Consider the following 21002-nt stretch of genomic DNA (forward strand, 5'->3'; position numbering starts at 1 on the left):
CGTGCTGGGGGGGAAGGGGAAGAAGGGGTTTCCAGCCAGCACCGCCCTATGTGTTTACGCCTCGCAGCTCTGAAAAGGAGATGGGAATCCTGTTCTTCCCAGTTCTCTTAAGTACAGCGATCCACAAGTTAACAGTGGGAAAAAAAAGTTCTTACTTTCCGCATTTTTTTTGGAAGGCAACTTGCCTTCCAATGCTTCCAAATGCTCTTAAATATTTCGACATTAAAAACCTTCCTCCCAGGGCGCCTGGGTGGTTCAGTGGGTTGAGCCTCTTCCTTCGGCTCAGGTCATGGTCTCAGGGTTCTGGGATAGAGCCCGCATCAGGGGCTCTGCTCAGTGGGGAGCCTGCCTCTCTACCTACTTGTGATCTCGCTCTGTCAAATAAATAAAATCTTTAAAAAACAAAAACAAAAAACCTTCCTCCTTTCTTAATTTACTTAAACTCTAAGGAGTAGCTGTTGCTCTTTGACTTGATTCATCTCTCTACATCCTCTCTGTAGTTGGTTTAAATAAATCAATGGCTTGAGGAGATTAACTCAAAGCTTTTGAAAGGCTGACTTAGAAATTATGGTTTAAGCGCAGCAAACTGTGGTTGAGGAGAATGAAAGCAGAGCACGCGTGAAAGATCCCAGCCTGCACTCCTTAAGACATGGATTTGTGTAAAACAATCCCAAACACACTGGAGTCGGGGGTGGGGGGAACTCAAAAGCAAATGCCACCCCATCCCCCTCCCTCCTGTTCTTTAACCACTGGAATGCATACTGGACAAACCTCACACATGCAAATACACTGAAGGGAAAATGTAAATGCAAAGTGATTTTAGGTGAAGAAAGGAATTCTTCACTTCACCCAGGCCTAGATCAACCGAGCCTGACTGTGTCTGTGGAAAGGTGAGCTCCACAGACAGGGTTATCTGAACACAAAGACTTGACCAAGGGACACACTCCAAGCAGCCCTTATGGAATTCTACAGAACAATCACTGCATGTAACGAGATAAAAGTTTGTCAAGGACTTAAGAAAATCAGATCACCAAGAAATTACTGCCTAGAGCCAAAAAAAATTTTTTTTTGGTCCTTAAGAAGGCCTTCTATAGGGGCACCTGGGTGACTCAACCATTAAGCATGTGCCTTCAGCTCAGGTCATGATCCCAAGGTCCTGGAATCGAGCCCTGCATTGGGCTCCCTACTCAGCGGAAAGCCTGCTTCTCTCTCTCCCACTCCCCCTGCTTGTATTCCCTCTTCCACTGTCTGTATCTCTCTCTCTGTCTGTCAAATAAATAAAATCTTTTAAAAAAAGAAGAAGAAGGCCTTCTCTAGGCAGGAGGGAAGTGACTCATCAAAGGGACAAAAAGGTAATCAGCAGGCTTTCCCAGGTTACATGGTTCCCAAAGACGTGGTTTTTCAAAGTTTTCTTTTTAGAGCATATGAATGTGAATTGACTGCTGAATCCCATAAGGTTTTTCCAAATAACCAGGGGGCAAAAAGTGTATTATACCTTGAAGAAAAAGCGATCCTTGTAGGCACTGCCACTTAAAATCAAATCCTCAAAAACAAATACAGGAAAAGTCTTTCATTACAATACTGCAAACTATGTGCTGTCATTTGGCTTATTTAACAAAACAGAAACTCATGTGCAAAAATTTCTTCAAATATTTTAGCAATTCTTAGAGTCTAACTTCTCAGTGCATGAGCCCATATACAGATATAACCAATACAGAACATCAGGTCCTTTACCTTTTTAGGAAGGGGAGAGAAACAAAAATGGTGTTATTCAACCTGATCACTCCTTCTGGTTCTAGCTGATTTCTTCCTAAAAAATTTAGTCCTCAAACAAAAATTTTCCACAAACAAAGATATCCTGAAAAACGTACTGTCAGCTCAAAAGACCGTGTCAAAGAAGGGATTCAACTGTCCCTTGGGCAGTTGATGGCAGCACAGCTGGAATAAGATGGTGGAACAAAGTGTCCCAATGTGATGGTGAGGACAACCTTCACGAGCAAACACAAGCTCTGATACATTTGTTTAATATCTAGTCATGCTGGGGTACCCGGGAGGCTCAAATGGTTAAACATCTGCCTTCAGCTCAGGTCATGATCCGAGGGTCCTGGGATGGAGCCCCGCATGGGGCTCCCAGCTCAGCAGGGGGTCTGCTTCTCCGTCTCCCTCTGCCACCCTCTCCCCACGGCCCCAAGCTCGGGTGCTCTCTCTCTCTCTGGTCTCTCTCAAATAAATAAATAAAATCTTTTTTAAAAAACCTAGTCATGTTAATTAGAAATACCTCATACTAAGGATATTTTAGAAGCGAGAACTCCCAGAAGCAGTTACCAATCTTTCTTTTCACAAATGTATCCTTCTTCTATGTTCTTTAAGACTTTGGTCAGTGAACAGCAAAATGTTTCTTTCTCTCTCAACTGCAAAAACAGACTTTCTTCATTAAGACTCAGGTTGCCAGATTCTACCAGGCCTGCTGTTAAAGGCCAGTGGAGACTGATTTTATTTTTACTCTCTTAAAAAACCATACCTAAGTGGAAGCCTACTTCTCCCTATCAGAGCAGGGAAGGCCTATCATTCTGGCAGGAGGGCTTCCTCCATCGAGGTCAACAGCAATCGAGTCCTGAATCATCAGCTCTGCCTGAGGGCCGGACTACGAAGCTGAAGCTGTGAGGTCATCGTGGGGGCGTTCCACCCTCCCACGCTGAGCACTGCTGCTCGGGCATCACCCTCTGCTCTGATCACTGCACCGGGTTTCTCTGAGTGACTACAGGTGAGGTGATACATGGACAACCTGCCCCTCAACCTTCGTCCAAACACTGTCACTCTGGTCTGAACCCAAGGTTCATGACACATGAACATGGCTGCCACGTTCACACCGTCTGTCAGCACCCTTCTTACTCTACCGGCTCCCACTCGCTGAGTCAAGTATTTTCAGCTCAGGATGTGCAGCTTAGTAAGAGTGAGTAAATGGATGAGTGAGAAGCAAAACAAATGAAGAAAAATATGGAGACAGTAATTTGAAAACAAAATTATTTGAGTTCAGGTATTACCAACAAATGTCGTCCCCTGTTACTTTCTGAACAGAGCTGAGGTTCTTGGCAACGTCCTGGTGACAACTAGAACCCAACTCACAGTTTTTCATTTTCTTTTCCTTCTACACCTAAAGAGGCATACAGTAACTGCTCAAATTTGTGCCTTTTCTGTGATCATCTTTGGAGTTCTTCCCTTGAAAATTATTTTAATGAACTCAGCCACACCCTTAAGAAAATTCCAAAGAGCCACAGGTATGCAGGCCGGGGTCCGTAAGGCACATGGTAGGGACAGCCTACCCCAGTTGACTGTCCCCACACAGGCCTAACCCTAACAGCGTGGGGTGAAGGCATACCACAGCTGAGAGTATATGGAAAGCAGACACACCAAGTCTGAGGCCTGTGCTGTACCTGTGACTAGCTGTATTATCCAAAAGAAATGACCCACCCTATCTATGTCTCCGTATCTTCAGCTCGAAAAATGGGGTTAATAAAACCAGCTACCCCCTTAGGTTGCTAAGGAGAAAAAAAAAAATGGACAAATACGTAAAGAGCTTAGCACTGGTTGGTATATAAGAAGCATCCAATGAATGTTGACTATGTACTGCTATTATCGCCAGTCATAAGAGCTCATAATGAAATCCTGTGCATCTCCTCCTTCAAAAGCTCTCTCCCTATTTTATTAGCTATTAGACTGAAGACGGGCATGACTAGCTACGAATTTCAATAAGTGCTTTTCTGACAAGCTAAAATGAATTTGTTCTTCATAAGCAAGTATGCTGCAAAGCCACCGTGGAAACCATCAAGGTTCCATTAAAATACACACCTCGAACAGCAAGACCTCGTCCTAAGTTCCATCAGTGTTAGCCTCCCTGACTGCAGAAGTGGGTGGGAGGGGCCCGAGAGACCACCTCCGAAACCAACTCTGTGACTTACTACATGAACGTAAAATGAAAGCAACGATCTGCAGCCTAGTCACTGCTAAACATTGTCATAAGAAAGAAATAAGAGCTAAAGTCGTTTTAAACTGTAAAGCCATTCGCTATATAAAATTTTATCCTGAAGATAGGAATGGCTGCAGATAGACCACGGGCCAAATCCCATCCTCTGAAAAAAGGCAGGTCACGTAAAAAGTTGATGACTTATAAGGTCAGCCTGTGAGAAAAGCATTATACAGATGGAAGATTGGTTCTGTCCGTTGTTTGCATACAACTGGTAAAGGTTACAATTTACACTATCTCTATTAAAAGGTTAACTGAAATGTCAATATAACGTCAAAAAAAAAAATTGTTCAAGCCGCATACACCACAAAAGTAACAGCAGCTACAAGTCAGCCTGGGGCAACATACGAAATCTTCCATTGGCATGCAAGTAGTTGGACTATGCGAGGGAATGGATATTGATGGCTCACCTTATCTTGTAAGGAAAAGGTCCCAGGAAAACCAGCAAAGAGAAACTTGTTCTTGACCTTCAACTTCCCCAAATTTGCTACAATCAGATTATTTGATCTGGAACTTTCAGGGATAAGGAGAACGGGAGCACCCGCCTCAATATCCAGGAGAACCCGTGAACAGCGCTGGGCTTGGTCTCTCACCTGAAACAGGAGGAAAAATTAACTCAGAGACAGGCTCAATCAATGCCCTAATCTTGCAACCAGATAGCCTCCGGTTCCCAAAAATTCCATGAATTCATAATTCTAAAACAACTGAAATCACACAGAATATATTCCAGCACCATGGGATTTCACTAGAAATCGATAACAAGATTCCTAACAAGATTGGAAAACCCCCAGATATTTGGAAAGTAGACTACACACTTAATAACCCAAGGGTCAGAGACGAAATCACAGGGAAACAGAAAAATATTTTGGCCTGATTTAAAAAAAAAAAAATGAAGCATATTCAAATCTGTGGGACAGACTTAAAACAGTGCTTAATGAAAAATGTATAGTATAGTGTTAAACGCTTATTTTATGTAAAAGAATAAAGATTAAAATCAGTGACCAAAGTCTAAGAAACTAGAAATAGGAAAAGCAAAATGAACCTAAGTAAGTAGAAGGGGAAAAAATAATATAACGCAGAAATCAGTTATTTAGAAAACAGATGGGTAATTTTTAAAAATCAATTAAATATTTATACAACACGATACCCAACAACCATAGAATATACAGTATTTCCAGGTGTACATGGCATACTCGTTGATAATATGCCTGGGCCATGATACAGGCCTCGATAAGTTAATTATTTGAAAAGGCTGATAAAGCCAACGAACCTCTAGCTATACCAATCAAGAAAACAAAAATAGTCACTATCAGGAAGGAGTATGGGACATTGCTACAGAACCTACAAAAATTCTTTTTATTATTTTATTCATTTCAGAGAGAAAGGGAGAGAGCACGATTGAGTGGGAGGGGCAGAGGGAGAGGGAGAAGCAGACCCTCACTGAGCAGGGAACCTAATGTGGGCTTGATCCCAGGACAGCAGGATCATGACCTGAGCAGAAGGCAGATGCTTAACCGACGGAGCCACCCAGGCATCCCCACCAGAACTTAAAATATTTAAAAATGAGGCAACCTATGAACAACTTCATGCCAACAAACTGACAATTTAGATGAAGTAGAGAGATTCCTTAAAAAGCACATGTGCAGGGGCACCTGGGTGGCTCAGTAGGTTAAGCCTCTGCCTTCTGCTCAGGTCATGATCTCCGGGTCCTGAGATCGAGCCTTGCATCGGGCTCTCTGCTCTGCGGGAAGCCTGCTTCCTCCTCTCTCTCTCTCTGCCTGCCTCTCTGCCTACTTGTGATCTCTGTCTGTCAAATAAATAAATAAAATCTTAAAAAAAAAAAAAAAAGCACACGCACAAACTATCTACGGCTAACATCAGATTTACAGAAAGAATGTTTTCCCACTTAGATAAGAAACAGGCAAGGGGATCCCCTCTTACCACTTCTATTCAACATTATGCTGAAGTCCCTAGTCTGTATAAAAAGACCTACAGGTTGGAAAGGAAAAAAGTACAACTCTCTTATTCCAAACAACATAATCACCTATGGAAAAAATCCTAAAGATGTAGGATAAGTTTAGCAAGAATGAAGGGTAAGAGCTCGACATGTCAATATATGAAAGTTAATTATATTTCTCACAAATTCAATAAACAATTGGACATTGAAATTTTCTTAAGAATTGATTATCATTTACAATAGCATCAAAATTTCAAAGACCTAAGGATCAATTTAACAAAAAAGATGTGTGAGATCAGTAACACAATAGTGAGAGAAACTGAAGTCCTAATTAAATGGAGAGATATACCACACTAGAGGTCCAAAGACTCAATATTATTAAGAGATATATAGGGCGCCTGGGTGGCTCAGTGGGTTAAGCCTCTGCCTTCACCTCAGGTCATGATCTCAGGGTCCTGGGATCGAGCCCCGCATCGGGCTCTCTGCTCAGCGGGGAGCCTGCTTCCCACTCTCTCTCTCTGCCTACTTGTGATCTCTGTCTGTCAAATGAATAAATAAAATCTTGAAGAGAGAGAGAGATTCAGTGCAATCCCAATCAAAATCCCAGCAGATTTTACTGTAGAAAGATTCTAAAATTTGTATGGTATATAGGCAAAGGTCCTAAAGCAGCCAAAACACCTCTGAAAAAGAACAAAGCTGGAGGGCTTACACTACCCAATTTCAAGACACGGTGTAAAGCGACAGCTGTTAAGATAGTGCTAGCATACAATTAAACACAAATCAAGGGAACAGAATAGAAAGTGAAGAAATATACACATCCCTCCCTGTATGGTCCACTGTTTCTCAACAGATGTGCCAAGATAACACAAGGGGAAATGAACAGTCTAGATACTCACATGGGAACAAAACAGCTCTCCCCTCACTTCATACAATACACAAAATTTAACTAAAAGGACACCTGGCTGGCTCAGTCAGTAGGGCATGCACCTCTTGATCTCAGGGTTGTGAGTTCAAGCCCCATGATGGGTGTAGAGATGACGTTAAAAAATAAGAATATTTTAAAATAATTTGCTCAAAATGGAACAGATCTAAAGTTATAAAGCTTCAAACAGAGGACACAGGAAAAAATTTTCGCACCTAGTGGTGGACAAAGATTCCTTCGACAAAACAAACAGCACTAACCATAAAGGAAAAAAATTGGACTTCATCAAAATGAAAAACTTCTGCTTTTCTTTTTTTCCTTTTGTAAAGATTTTATTTATTTATTTGACAGACAGAGATCACAAGCAGGCAGAGAGGCAGGCAGAGAGAGAGAGGAGGAAGCAGGCTCCCTGCTGAGCAGAGAGCCCGATGTGGGGCTCGATCCCAGGACCCTGAGATCATGACCTAAGCCTAAGGCAGAGGCTTTAACCCACCCAGGCACCCCCGGAAAACTTCTGCTTTTCAAAGAATAGTGTTAGGAAAATGGGAAAAAAGCCATAGATGGGGAGAAGGTATTCACAACACATATATCAAAGGGCTTGTACCAGAATATACAAAAAAGGAAAGAATATCAATTCTAAACAAACTCTTCTGAAAATAGAAAAGGGAACACTTCCAATTCATTCCACAAGGAAAGCATTGCCCCATTACCCAAACCAGAAGAGGCATTATATTCTATTCCAGAAAAGAAACCTACAAACTAATATGCCTCAGGAACATAGATATAAAAATCCGTAACAAATCAAGAAAACTATAAAAATATGCACATAATACGTAAATGAATTGGCTGTTTTCCAATAAAACTTTATGGACATGTATATGTAGGCGCATATTCTCACAGGCCATACTTTGGCAACCCCTAAAATAACTGAATGCTTTTCCCCTATGATTAGAAACAAGGTGAGGATGTCTGCTCTCACCCTTCCGTTCAACATTGTCCTGGAAGTCTTAGTGTAGTAAGAGAAGAAAAAGAGATGAAAGGCATACAGATTGTAAAGGAAAAAGTAGGGGCGCCTGGGTGGCTGAGTGGGTTAAGAGGCTCGGGTCATGATCCCAGGGTCCTGGGATCCAGCCCCACATTGGCCTCTCTGCTCAGCAGGGAGCCTGCTTCCCCCTCTCTCTATGCCTGCCTCTCTGCCCACTTGTGCTCTCTCTGTCAAATAAATAAACAAAATCTTTAAAAAAAATAAAGAAAAAGAAAAGGAAAAAGTAAAACTCTATTCAAAGACAACATGAGAATCTCCAAAAAGTAACTAGAACTGGTAAGTATATCTAGCAAAGTTGCATCAATTTTATCTCTATGTATACTCTACAGAGAATTAGAAATTGAGACTTTTTAAATACCACTTATAACAGCATCAAAAATATAAAATGCCAGGCGCCTAGGTGGCTCAGTGGGTTAAGCCTCTGCCTTCGGCTCAGGTCATGATCTCAGGGTCCTGGGATCAAGCCCCACATCAGGCTCTCTGCTCCGTAACTCCCTCTCTCTCTGCCTGCCGCTCTGCCTACTTGTGATCTCTCTGTCAAATAGATAAATAAAAATCTGTTTAATTATAAAAAAAGATGTTTTAAAATATATATATATATAATATATATATATTATATATATATATATATATAATATATATATATAATGTCTAGGGCTCAATTTAATCAAAGGTGTGTAAGACCAGTACATTTAAAACTACGAACACTCCTGAGAGAAACTGAAGACCTAAATAAATGGAGAAAATAGGCCACACTCAAACAAAAGACTCAACAGTACGAAGATGTCAATTCTCCAAAAGTTGACCTACAGATCCAACACAATCCCAATCAAAATTTCAGCAGGCTTTTAGAATCAGCTTGTCAGTTTCTCTAACAAAGCCTGCTGAAATTTTGATACAGAAACTGACAAGCTGACTCTAAAATCCACACAAAAAAGCAAAGCATCTAGAATAGCAAAAAAAAATTTTTTTAACTTTTTATTTTTTTGGAATGATTTTTTTTTTTTTTAAGGTGGCTCCATTCCCAATGTGCAGCCCAAATGCACCAAGGCGGAGATCAAGAGTCACGTGCTGTACCACGTGCACCGGCCACGTGCCCTCACCAGAACAATTCTGAAGGCAGTTCCTTATGAAGTCAACCACACAGTTACCACCTGGCGCGGCAATTCCTCTCCTCGGTCTTTACTTAAGAGAAATGAAAACATACAACCACACAAAGATCTCAACACAAGTGCTCACAGCAGTTTGATTCACAATAGCCAAAAACTTGAAAAGACCCAAATGAACATAAAGAGGGTGAATGGATAAACAAATTGTATCACATTCAACCAACAGAATACTACTCGCCAATAAAAGGAAACCACAAGGCTGCTACTTGCAACAATATGGATGGATCTCAAAAGCATTGTGCCAAGTGAAAAAAGCCAGATACAACTATGCAGTATGATTTCATTTATGGAATATTCTAAAAAAAAAACCAGAAAAGGAAAAAATGGCAGAACTATTCTGACGGAAAACAGACCAATGGCTGCCAGACACAGGGATTAGGAGACTGTTTGCCTAGGGAAACAAGGAGACTTTGTGGGTAACAGAAATGTTCCAAAAATCTGGATGTGACTGGGGTTCCAAGACTATACAACTATTAAAACTCATTGAATTGTACTCTTAAATTGCTTAATTTTACTGTAAGCAAATCATACCACAATAAAGTTGACAAAAAGTATGGTACACTAATATAATGAAATGTTTCTCATGTATTGATCAGTGAAAATACAGATTAAAAAACAGTGAGAACAAGACAGTCTTAATTAGAAAATTAATCACGTTTTTATTGATTTTATTATCTATAAAAAACATTTATTAGGGCAACCCTGTTGAGGCCCCTCACTTTTGAGAGCTTTTTCTGGATCTTCACTCAATAAACTTCTATCGCTTTACTCACCAAAACAAAAAAACTACTTTAAAAAAATATATATAGGCTTTATAACATAAAAAAGCTCTTCTTTCTTTGGTGTTAAGCACACAAGTCAGGAGAATTCACAACACAATAAATAGCGTTTTCACTTTCTAACCATACATGATTTGTTGGTATGGTCCATCAACCCATGACTACTGCCTGTTTGCTTTGTTCTTTGAGTAAATTATAGAATTACAAATTAACTCATATTCACTGTAACAAACTTAGAAGGGAAAGTCAAACAAATAGAAGGAACCTGATATCAGTGTAATGTCACCGCCAGAGATCAAGGCTGTTACCATTTTGACAGGTTAGTGCAGGCTCTCAGAACAGGAGCTCTGAAGCCTGTCTACCTGAGTCAAATCCCTGCCCTGGTCCCTCAGAAGTCTGGCCAGCCTCGGTAACTTGTTAGGTCTCTGTATTTCCCTCTCCTTACCTGTGAATGGGAGGAATTGTAGGCCCTACCTTCAAGAGCCGTTGGAAGGACGTAATGTCCTCTACCCACACACGTGTGGCATGCGGAAGCACTCATCTAGGAGCAGGCAAGTCTACTGCAAAACTAATGCACTAAAACTGCACAATCCTACTCTTCCAACACACCTTAATAGTTCCATGTTACCCATATCCCCATTAAGAGAAAAGCTGAATCATGAGTTAGCCAGAGTTCCAGGCAAGCAGAGTTAAGAACTACTGTTTCCTGGGGCACCTGGTTGGCTCAGTCAGTTAAGCATCTGCATGTGGCTCAGGGTCCTGGGATCGAGCCCCGTACTGGGCTCCCTCGTCAATAGGGAACCTGCTTCTCCCTCTCCCACTCCCCTGCTTGTGTTCCCTCTCTCTTTCTCCCTGTCAAATAAATAAATAACATCTTTTAAAAAAAAAGAATTACTGCTTCCTCACTGATGAAATGGCAATATCGCATCTGCCCACCACCCCTTCACTGGTTATAATCATAACTCATTATATTTTCTGCTGGATATTATCATCTCACTAAAACACGAGCTCCATTAAGGCAATCACCTTGTCTTCCTTGTTTTCCATTACGTTCCTAGCACTGGCAGACTCTGACAGATCATTTGTCAATGAACATTCACTAAATGATTCACAGAAATGAACAAACAGGTTGTCAAAAGGGTCAGACGGGACGTGTGTGGGCACTCTGACAGCTCCCAAGCATCACGACTACACCACTCAGCGAGCACACAGCATACTTAGTTTGTATCTCCATTTTCCTCTAACATCGGAGTCAGCAGAATAGCAAGAAGAACTTGCTACTGGTGAAACAGCTTCTACTGGCAACACCCAGGCTCCAGATTCTTTTTTTTTTTTTTTTAAAGATTTTATTTATTTGACAGAGAGAAATCACAAGTAGATGCAGAGGCAGGCAGAGAGAGAGGGGGAAGCAGGCTCCCTGCTGAGCAGAGAGCCCGATGCGGGACTCGATCCCAGGACCCTGAGATCATGACCTGAGCCGAAGGCAGCGGCTTAACCCACTGAGCCACCCAGGCGCCCCAGGCTCCAGATTCTTGTACCAACATTTCAAAACGCCAATACCACATCTTCGCTCCGCCAAAATTCTGCCCTCCCAATTGCTCAGTAAATAAAGAAGTTTAACAAATATTTGAAACAACATGTAGAGCATAAGATGCAGAAAAACCATACCGTGCTTCTGGGATAAAAATAAATTCACACTTGGCCCAGTCGAGGTATGTGATGCTCTTATAATTTCAAACATCAAGATTAAAAAGAAATGTCAAGTGCTACTCGATCATTATTTACAGACCCTGGAAAATACAGGAATAAAAAATCCAGCTTCAAGTCAAAGGCAAAGCATACCACCTGTCACCAGGAAAAAGGTATTTAAATTTCAACAGCCTCAATTTTACCAGCAAATAAAAGTACATCTTTAGCTCCCTCCATACATCTAAGTATGCAAAATCTTAAACGTAGGTGGTTCAAACCCCTAGGATTAAAGATCTTGAGATCAGCTTTTCCTCAGAGTCCATGCACTTGGCACTGTTCAAAACAGAAGATCAGGGCGCCTGGGTGGCTCAGTTGGTTGAGTGACGCCTTTGGCTCAGGTCATGATCCCAGAGTCCTGGGATCAAGTCCCACATCGGGCTCCCAGCTCCATCGGGAGTCTGCTTCTCCCTCTGACCTCCCCTCTCATTCTCTCTCATTCTGTCTCTCTCTCTCTCTCTCAAATAAATAAATAAAATCTTTTTTTAAAAAAAAAAAAAAAAAAAAGGAAGATCATTCCTTCACTGCTTGTCTTACCTAACTTGGTATCACAAAAACTTCAAAGATTTACCTGTTCAACTTCTGCCTAATCCAGGAAATTAAACCCAATTTCACACTAATGTACACAGTCTCACTTCCTACCCTTTAGTGATTCCTCACAGTACCACTGCTGCTTAAACCACACAGGTGAAAATAATCATGCTAAGGGTACATGATTCTAATAGGCAACATTTATTAAAAGTATCAAATTGAGAGTCACAAAAATGTTCATCCCTTTGACCAAACAATATCATTTATAGGATTCAATGTTATAAAAATAATTCAAAAAATGAAAAAAAAAACCTAGGTACACAATGCTATTCAAAACTGGAAGCAATTTAAATGTTAAAAAGCAAGGAAATGGTTAAGTACACTGACTTAGATGGATTATACAGTTACCAAACAGGATCACTACGAAAAATGCAAAGCAAAATAGAAACAGATTAAGAAAAAAGGTTAACACGATGGCTTTCAAAAGTGTATGCATAGGGGCACCTGGGTGGCTCAGGCATAAGCATCTGTCTTCAGCTCAGGTCATGTTCCCGGGGTCCTCGGATCGAGTCCTGCAATGGGCTCCCTGCTCGACAGGGAGCCTGCTTCTCCCACTCCTACTCCCCCTGCTTGTGTTCCCTCTCTCTCTCTCTCTGTCAAATAAATAAAATCTTTTTTTAAAAAAAGTGTATGCATAAAATTAACACATTTCAAGTTACTTTATGCTATTCCTCAAATGTTTTTTAAAAAAGCGTAGGGAGGTGGAATTAAAATTTTAAAAATTATTTTAAAAAAATTTTTTTAATAAATATTTTTAATAAAAGGCATAAGTAGACCACAAATATAATGCCATTTTGCACCATTACTGGGGCAAAATAAAAAGGTTAACGAGTGTTGAATATGAATTAAAGGATATGAATTCATACAAGGAAGCGAATTAAAAGGAATTCTTATAAATTGCCAATGGGAATGTATAATGGGTTTTGGGAAACAATATAGTACTATCTTATAAAGCTAAACATGTGCATACCCCCTGGGCCAGAAATCGTGCTTGGAGAAACTCTTACACGTGTGCACTAAGAGACATAGTGCACAACAGCAAAACACTGTAAACAATGAAATGTTCAGCAGGAAAACGGATAAATCTGTTCTACATGCAATGAACTATAACACTGAAATTAAATGTAAGGCAATCATGTGTAACAGCCTTAATGCATCTAACCAAATGAAAATGGAAAAAAAAAAAAGAAAAAGCAAGCAACAGAACATTAAACATAGCCTAATACCATTTTTTTTTAAAAGATCAAAACAAATGAAATAAGATGTAATATGGGAACTTCTGTTTGAGGGATCACAAGACCCAAAAATCAGGAGAGTAGTTACCTAAGGAGTTGACAGCAATGAGATGGGGAAGGAACACGTGCAGCGGCATTAGCAATGTTGTAATTTTTATTTATTTCCCAAACGTTCGAAACTGATATGCTAGAGATATTCTTTTATATGTGTCAAATACTAAATTTGTTTTAAAAATTTCTGAAGAGAAGAAAGGTTACATACTCTATGATTACAACCATGGAAATATGCATAGGGAGAAACTTAAGAAACAATGAAAACAAATTACAATATACCTGGGTACTAGGACACTGATGAGATTGACCCTTTTTTCCCATAGTCCCTATAATTTGTGCTTTTACAGATAGATAGATAGACTGATCAACTGACTTTTTTTAACTAAACAGGCTCCATGCCCAGTGTGGAGCCCAACACAGTCCTTGAACTCACGACCCTGAGATCAAGACCTGAGCTGAGATCAGGAGTCAGAGGCTTAACCAACTGAGCCACCCAGGCGCCCCTGTGCTTTCATATTTTTTAAAAATTATATTCCCTCGAAGATATAAAGGGAACAGGTAGCATTATGTCCAGGAAGAGAAACTGGGTGATTGAGGAAAAGTAATTGAGAAGGAAACTTTTCTCCAAATGTCCTTTTGCGTTGATTCTATATGAAATCAACATGAAACATATTCCAAAAATTTAAATAAAATTAAACTTTTTAAAATGTTGTCACTATAAAGACAGCACCTATTTAATTATAATCTACTACTTAATGAAGCTTAAAAATAAGTTAAGTTTTACAAAGTTAAGTTAAGTTTTACAAAGGACTGTACTGTAAACATTTTCTGCTGTTCCCAAACTCTGTGCCAAGACACCATTAAGACACTGCCACACAGGTCCATGCTGCCAGGACATTTCAAATTTTTGAGGCAAACACATCAACTGTTGGACACTGCACATACTAGACTAAGGTAGTTCACGTTCAATGTTATATCATGCTACTTTCCTTTCAATGACATGGCACCTTCACAAAGCTGGGTCTCTGGCAGCTGCTGTGATAAAGAGCAGGGCCATGAGACAAAGAATGAGCGCTGTCGTGTCCAGCCTGGTCCTAAGTCTGAGAAGCTGAAAGGTGCCCAAGGGCACTTACATCCCTGCTAGCAAGTTATTTATTTACAAATGGGATAAAAATATAACTCTTTCACTTACATGTTATTTTTTAAACAGCTATTGAGTCATTAAGACTTGTGTACGTACTTGTTTAGACTTAACTACTTTTTTTTTTTTTAAGATTTCATTTATTTATTTAAGAGAGAGAGGATGAGCACAAGTGGGTTGGGAGTGAGGCAGAGAGAGAAGCAGACTCCCCACTGAGCAGGGAGCCCGATATGGGCTTGATCCCAGGACTCCAGGATCATGACCCGAGCTGAAGGCAGACAGACGCTTAATCGACTGAGCCACCAGGCGCCCCTAGACTTAACTACTTTTTTTTTTTTTTTAAGATTTTATTTATTTATTTGACAGGCAGAGATTACAAGTAGGCAGAGAGGCAGGCAGAGAGAGAGGGAAGCAGGCTCCCCGCTAAGCAGAGAGCCCAACGTGGGGCTCGATCCCAGGACCCTGGGATCATGACCTGAGCCGAAGGCAGAGGCTTTAACCCACTGAGCCACCCAGGTGCCCCTTAACTACTTTTTAAACGGAAAGACCATTAGGTGTGTCTTTGTCTGAGGATGTGCTATGGAAATATTTCCAAAACACTAAGAGAACCATGAAAGAAGCTAGGAACCGCTAATCTATTTGGAAAAAAACTCTCTTTATTTAACTGGTATATCCCTTGGAAACATTTTCCAAGAGAAGTGTCTCCACCGAAGCACTAAAAAGGGACCAGAAGTCTTAAGTGTTAGCCATAAATTCCATTTATCTTCTTTAGAGGAAGCTAACGCTAAATCTTAGAGGTCATTAACACACGACACAACGAAAGGAAGAACGGAAGCTTTCCAATTACAGAAAGACTCCTGTAGATCATTGGCTACATGGAGGACACTAGTAAGCGTAAAATTATCTAATTACCTTTTCTTTTTGCAGTGAAATTTTCCAGACTTTTTCTCTAGAGGCTTAAAAGTTCTATTGATCAGTCAAACAGGAAAAGCTACTTGGGGAAATGAGCCTTCCTACCGTCTGCCCCTCGATGGCAGCTCGCTGGCGCCCCAAGACATCTTGCAGCTGCGTGAAGTGCTGGACGAAGGCCACCACCTCGGCCTGGAAGCGCTGCGTGTGCACATACTGCACGGAGGCCATCTGGAGGCTCACTCGCATGTCGTGTTCTCTCCGGAGCAGCGGGTCAGGCCGGCCGTATCTGGGAAGAAGCGCGGAAGCGTGACTAGGCAGCCAGACACAAGTCAGTACTGAAAGAAAACAGGCCTACACAGGGGTTTCCCCTAGAAAGCTGCTGTAACTAGTGAAATGCCACTCTGCAATCCAGTTTGACATAGCAGACCCCAACAGTCGCTCTTCTCCGGAGCCACGGCAACAGGCAACACGCTGAGGATACAAAATGCAAGTCTGGGATGACGGCCACGGCTGTGAACAGGTGGGCAGCCGCAGCTCGAGCCTCCCTCTGGATTCCAGAACTCCCCCAGCAGCCACCTGCGGCTCACACCTCTCACTAGCGTTCTTTCCCGGCCTTTAGGGAAAAGTGATTCTTCCCGCTCTAAGACTGTAACGATATGAACTCGAAAGATAAAAAGTACATCCAAGAAACAAGGGCGAAAGAACATTAAGTGACACAATCAGTGTTTCTGGGGAAAACTGTCTCCTGGAGGCAGAAAGCTGTCTTCTTTTTGCTTTGTGAAATGGAGGCCAAAGAGGTTTAGCCTCTACATTCCAAGACAGGTTAGAAAACGTTTATGAATGGTTTTCAATTTAAAAGCCATGGCATCATTTAATAAATTATACAAGACACAGTCCCAGGGGCAAGAAACTCACATTTGCTTAAGCACCTATTTTGTGCCAGGCAGACAGTTAGGACTTTTATATTAATTATCCCATTTATCATAGAATTACACCCCATTGGGCACACCTCAGTGGGTTAAACCTCTGCCTTTGGCTCAGGTCATGATCTCAGGGTCCTGGGATCAAGCCCTGAATCAGGCTCTCCGCTCAGTGGGGAGCCTGCTTCCCGACTCTCTCTCTGCCTGCTTCTCTGCCTACTTGTGATCTCTGTCAAATAAATAAATAAAATCTTAAAAAAAAAAAAAAAAAGAGTTACACCACTGTGGTAGGTAATAATATAAACACGCCAATCTACATTCTCAGTAGAGTGTGATATACTTCCCCTGAAAATGAAATAAAAAGTCCTCAGACATCCTTGGGGACAGTTTTTCTCAATTCTAGTTAAACATGAGAATAACTTTAGCAAATGTTTAAAAAAAAAAAAAGACGACTTAGAATAGATTATTTGGGGGCAGAGCTTGATATCTATTTTTTCCAACAGCTCCCCAATATGTTGAAAACCCAGGATTTTAAACTTTCAGCCTTCTGAAGAAACCATTCTTTAAAAACTACATAGGTCCCAAAATGCCTTCTAAACTCTAAAACTGAAAAAATTCAATGTAGATTGTCTTTATACAGAAAAAAATGTGTAATATCATTTAAGATCCACATCTTCGGCAACTTTTTCAGGCTGAAATCATTCCAGAACCTTGAGAGCTAGATGAAAACTGATCTACCTTTGTCCCTTCAATGTCCCTTCAATATTTAGATAGAAAAACTGATTCATGGAAATTAAGTGACTTGCTTAAGGTCACATAACAAGCGAGCACAAAGCCGGAAAGAGAGCCCAGGCTTTTGAATAACCACGATTATTTTGGGGCCCTGGCGGGCTCAGTCAGTGGAGCATGCAACTCTTACCTCGAGATTGTGAGTTTGAGCCCCAGGGTGGGTGTAGAGATTACTTAAAAAAAAATCTTTAGGAAAAAATTATTTTAATCCCACACCATCTGTTTATGAAGACTGCGTAGCCCGCTTCAACACAGATCAGTCTTACTATAAATCAGGATTCCCTGCAACTAGATTATGTCAATTTTACCTAAGAAGGTAACATTTTCTTAAACTTTTATTATTTAGCCAACAGGAATTTCAAATAGCAAGCAAATGTAACAAAATGTCAAATGAGAAAAACTGGTATTTTTACTTAAAAGTCTGGAAGATGAGCGCTTCTTCCCCACTGGTCGTGAAGCGCTCTCTGTAGAATTCTCCGTGCGCTGTGAGGTCACTCAGGGACAGGCTCCCGATGCTGCCCTGTAAGGCCAGGTCTCCGTCTAGGAATGTTAAAATTAGAACACATTCTTATGTATCTATTTTCATCCTACACCTTAAATATGTCTGGCACAAAACCGACAAACACATGCCTCAGACTTTTCACTATTTAATCAAATTAAATGTCAAAGGCAAATCTTCATACTCCAATCCACCCACCAAAAACATTTTCCATATTGTTTCAAACAGTCTCAGTGCAGAAGTCCAAAGGGGGTTGAAACAATACAGCAATATCATACTTTACCCTTTAGAAGGGGAGAGAAATTAAATGCATACACAAACGAAAGGATAAAACATTTCTAAAAACAGATAAAATGGGATCCTTTCGGAGATTAAGACCATTAACTGGAATTAGTGAAAGAGCAAAAGGTCTATTAATTGTACTGAGGATAAAAGAATTAAGGAGGAAGTGTCAGAGATATGTCAGGTATTCGGGAAACATTAGGTGGGTGTTAGTGTGATTTAATTTAAAAAAGGGCAATTAATGAGACCGACACTGGAGACAGGTTTAAAACTACTCCGGTATTACAAGAGTGAAACCCCTTGAAGGTGGAAACGAACAAAGAAGGATGATGAAACATGTGCAGCTGGGACGCGAACCTGTGATGAATCATTCTTTACACGGTGTGGATATTAAAAAGCGTGACTGAGAACAGTTGCTTCCATAAAACGAGTTTTATCGTCCTAATTAGCACTACAGAGCAATGACTTCGCTGTCTGTGTTCCCCATGCTAGCTCAGCTCTCAGGGAACTGAAGACGCACTTACATTTGGCCCTTGATGTCATCTAACAAAAAACCCCAAACTTCTCCCAATTTTAAAGACCCATCTCTTCTGAGCTTTTATAAATTAACTGAATTTACATCAGGCTTGAAATCTCAATATCAGATCATTCCTTTCCCGAAACACATTCTTGTTTACACTACAGAGTCGACATCTGAGCTGTGATCCTCCGTTATTTCATTATCTGTTCTGAGGAAGGAATAGTGCTTTATTCACACTTCATAAACCTCTTCTATTTAGAACTTGATGTAGCTGATCCCTTGTGTTCAACTAACAATTTCAACCCGCAGAACGCCAGCTTTGCAATTTCCTCCCGCCTAAAACCACGCCCCTTACTGGTAGCTATTATGGCAACAGAGTGAACATATACCCTGGTTTCCCAGGTATAATTATTAATGATGTCCCCTTTCACTCTCAAAATGTCCCGATTTGGACAAAAAATTATATAATCACCCTAGACAGAGTTTGTTAAAAACACAGATAGATGCCAGGGCCCCATCCCAACCTAATGAATCATATTTTGGGGCGGGGTGGGGGGGCGGCGGCCAGACACATGCATTTTTAGCAAGCTGGCCACATGATTCTGCTCCCTAAGCCAGTGTTTGGAAACCCCCACCACAAACCACAGCCAGACCAAGAACCACAGTCCATGCCACGGATCCCTCACCTCACTTTGCATGTGAAGACAATTACATCTGTGAGCAGGAGGTCCGAATGCTTACCACATTGTGCAAGTCTGCTTTCTCCCCACTTACCAATCATTTCCAGGTGTGCGGCCAATTTGGACACACTGGCTTTAGCAAGCTCACTGGTGGTCTTATTCAGCACGAGAGAGAGCGAATGAACCTAAGAACGTGGGAGATAAAGCAAGGCAGATCTTACTGGGGGAGAAAAGGCATGTGTCAGGCAAACAGCAGAAGCAAATCGAGGAAGATACAGTAAGGGCTCGGGAAATATGACGGGAACACTTTTGCGGATGCCAATTTCATTTCAGCTTTCTTGTTCCATCACACACTATCAGAGGAGAGAGTTAATGAGAAAAGGCTCCACAGGACAACCTAAAACCCAGGGCCCACAGCGGCATGAGGACTTCGTCCGTGAAACGTGTTACATTATAAAACAATCATTCTCATTTTTGCATTTGTTTATCGTGTTACGCTATTCTGTAATCACTCACAGAGATTCATTAAGTCCTACCCTAAGAAATCTGTCCAAGCAAAACAATAAATACGATTTAGAATCCTGTTTAATGACTAGACAAACATTTAATAGGGCCATTGCTGACCAGCTGGGACTTGGCCTAGGAACCAGAGTCCAAGATCTTCTTTTTGAGGGATGAGCCGAAACAGAAGAATGCCAAAATCCTCGGTCTTAGGAAGCACATTTCTTATAACAAATAAATCCTGTACTGTAACACTGTCATTTCAAACATTCAAAGGACTTCTATATGTAGGATGTGTTGAGACAGGTGCCTTAGCATCAACCCCAGGGATAAGAGATCAGTTGGGGAGAAGGAAGGAGAAGGGAAAAGATGGAACCTCAACCCACACACACTGCTTCCAAGCACCAGACTCAGCCCTGCATCTCCAGGGCCTGCCCCTAAGCCTGTGCTCCGTTAAGTCTGATGAATGAACAATAAGGAGCAAAAAAGATGGGGGAAGAAAGAAAGAAAATAATACATAGAAAATAAGAAGGAGGAACATTTGTAGAGGAAGGCAGAGAAAAAAGGAGGGGATTATTCTAGGTGTGGTGGCCTTGGAGGCCGCAGAAAGCTTGCTGACACAGACACACAGGTCTCAAGGAAACCAGATTATCATGAGGCAGGGAAACAAAGCCCCTCGTCCCTTAATCATCCAAAGAACAAATACAGTGGGGCTAAAAATGCTTTGATTAGAGGAACCCAGCTGTCACCCCCTGACCCCACTCTTAGCACAAATCCTAGTGTCTGTCACTCTATGTGGGACCATGAGATGCTGTATACCCTCGAGCACGACACAACAGGAAGCACCCAGAGTGACCCACAAAGTGTGAACCAAAAGTCGAACCTCAATCTGAGGAAGCCTCCAGAGCTAACTTTCATTTCTAAAATGAGAAGATCAAAGAAGATAGGTGGCACCCGATGGAAACCAAAAGACACATCCAGAATGTGGGACAGTCTACAGGACACCAGCCCAGTTTCTACAAGCCAGTGGCAAGGCGGGGAATAAAGACTGGTTTTCTGTATTAACGGAGATTAGGAGCTAGGATAGCAAATGTCACATGGGACCCTTATCTGAACTCCCATTCAAAAGAGTCACATGTCCTTTTATTCGCTTCTCCCCCTTCTATAAACGAAGCGAAGCATTCCAATGAATGGCAGGGATCACAGGGAAGACATGAACTTTCTTAACCATTCATT

At 41.2% G+C, this 21002-nt stretch overlaps 1 protein-coding gene across 9 annotated transcripts in view; it reads right to left on the bottom strand.

Annotated features, from left to right (window-relative positions):
- The window catches only part of VPS13D (vacuolar protein sorting 13 homolog D), a 252982-nt gene that overhangs the window by 191580 nt on the left and 40400 nt on the right, over positions 1-21002 (bottom strand). For all 9 annotated transcript variants that reach the window (XR_004276204.1, XR_004276203.1, XM_032302406.1 and 6 more), the window contains 4 exons: positions 19360-19450; positions 17698-17824; positions 15681-15861; positions 4435-4617 (listed from right to left, as the gene is read on the bottom strand). Coding sequence is in view for 7 of the 9 variants with exons in the window: in XM_032302406.1 (XP_032158297.1) it covers positions 4435-4617; positions 15681-15861; positions 17698-17824; positions 19360-19450 (582 nt within the window). In the remaining 2 variants the exon portion in view is untranslated. The remainder of the gene's footprint in view (positions 1-4434; positions 4618-15680; positions 15862-17697; positions 17825-19359; positions 19451-21002) is intronic.

Source organism: Mustela erminea, chromosome 10 (assembly GCF_009829155.1).
Source record: "Mustela erminea isolate mMusErm1 chromosome 10, mMusErm1.Pri, whole genome shotgun sequence".
Taxonomy (NCBI): domain Eukaryota; kingdom Metazoa; phylum Chordata; class Mammalia; order Carnivora; family Mustelidae; genus Mustela; species Mustela erminea.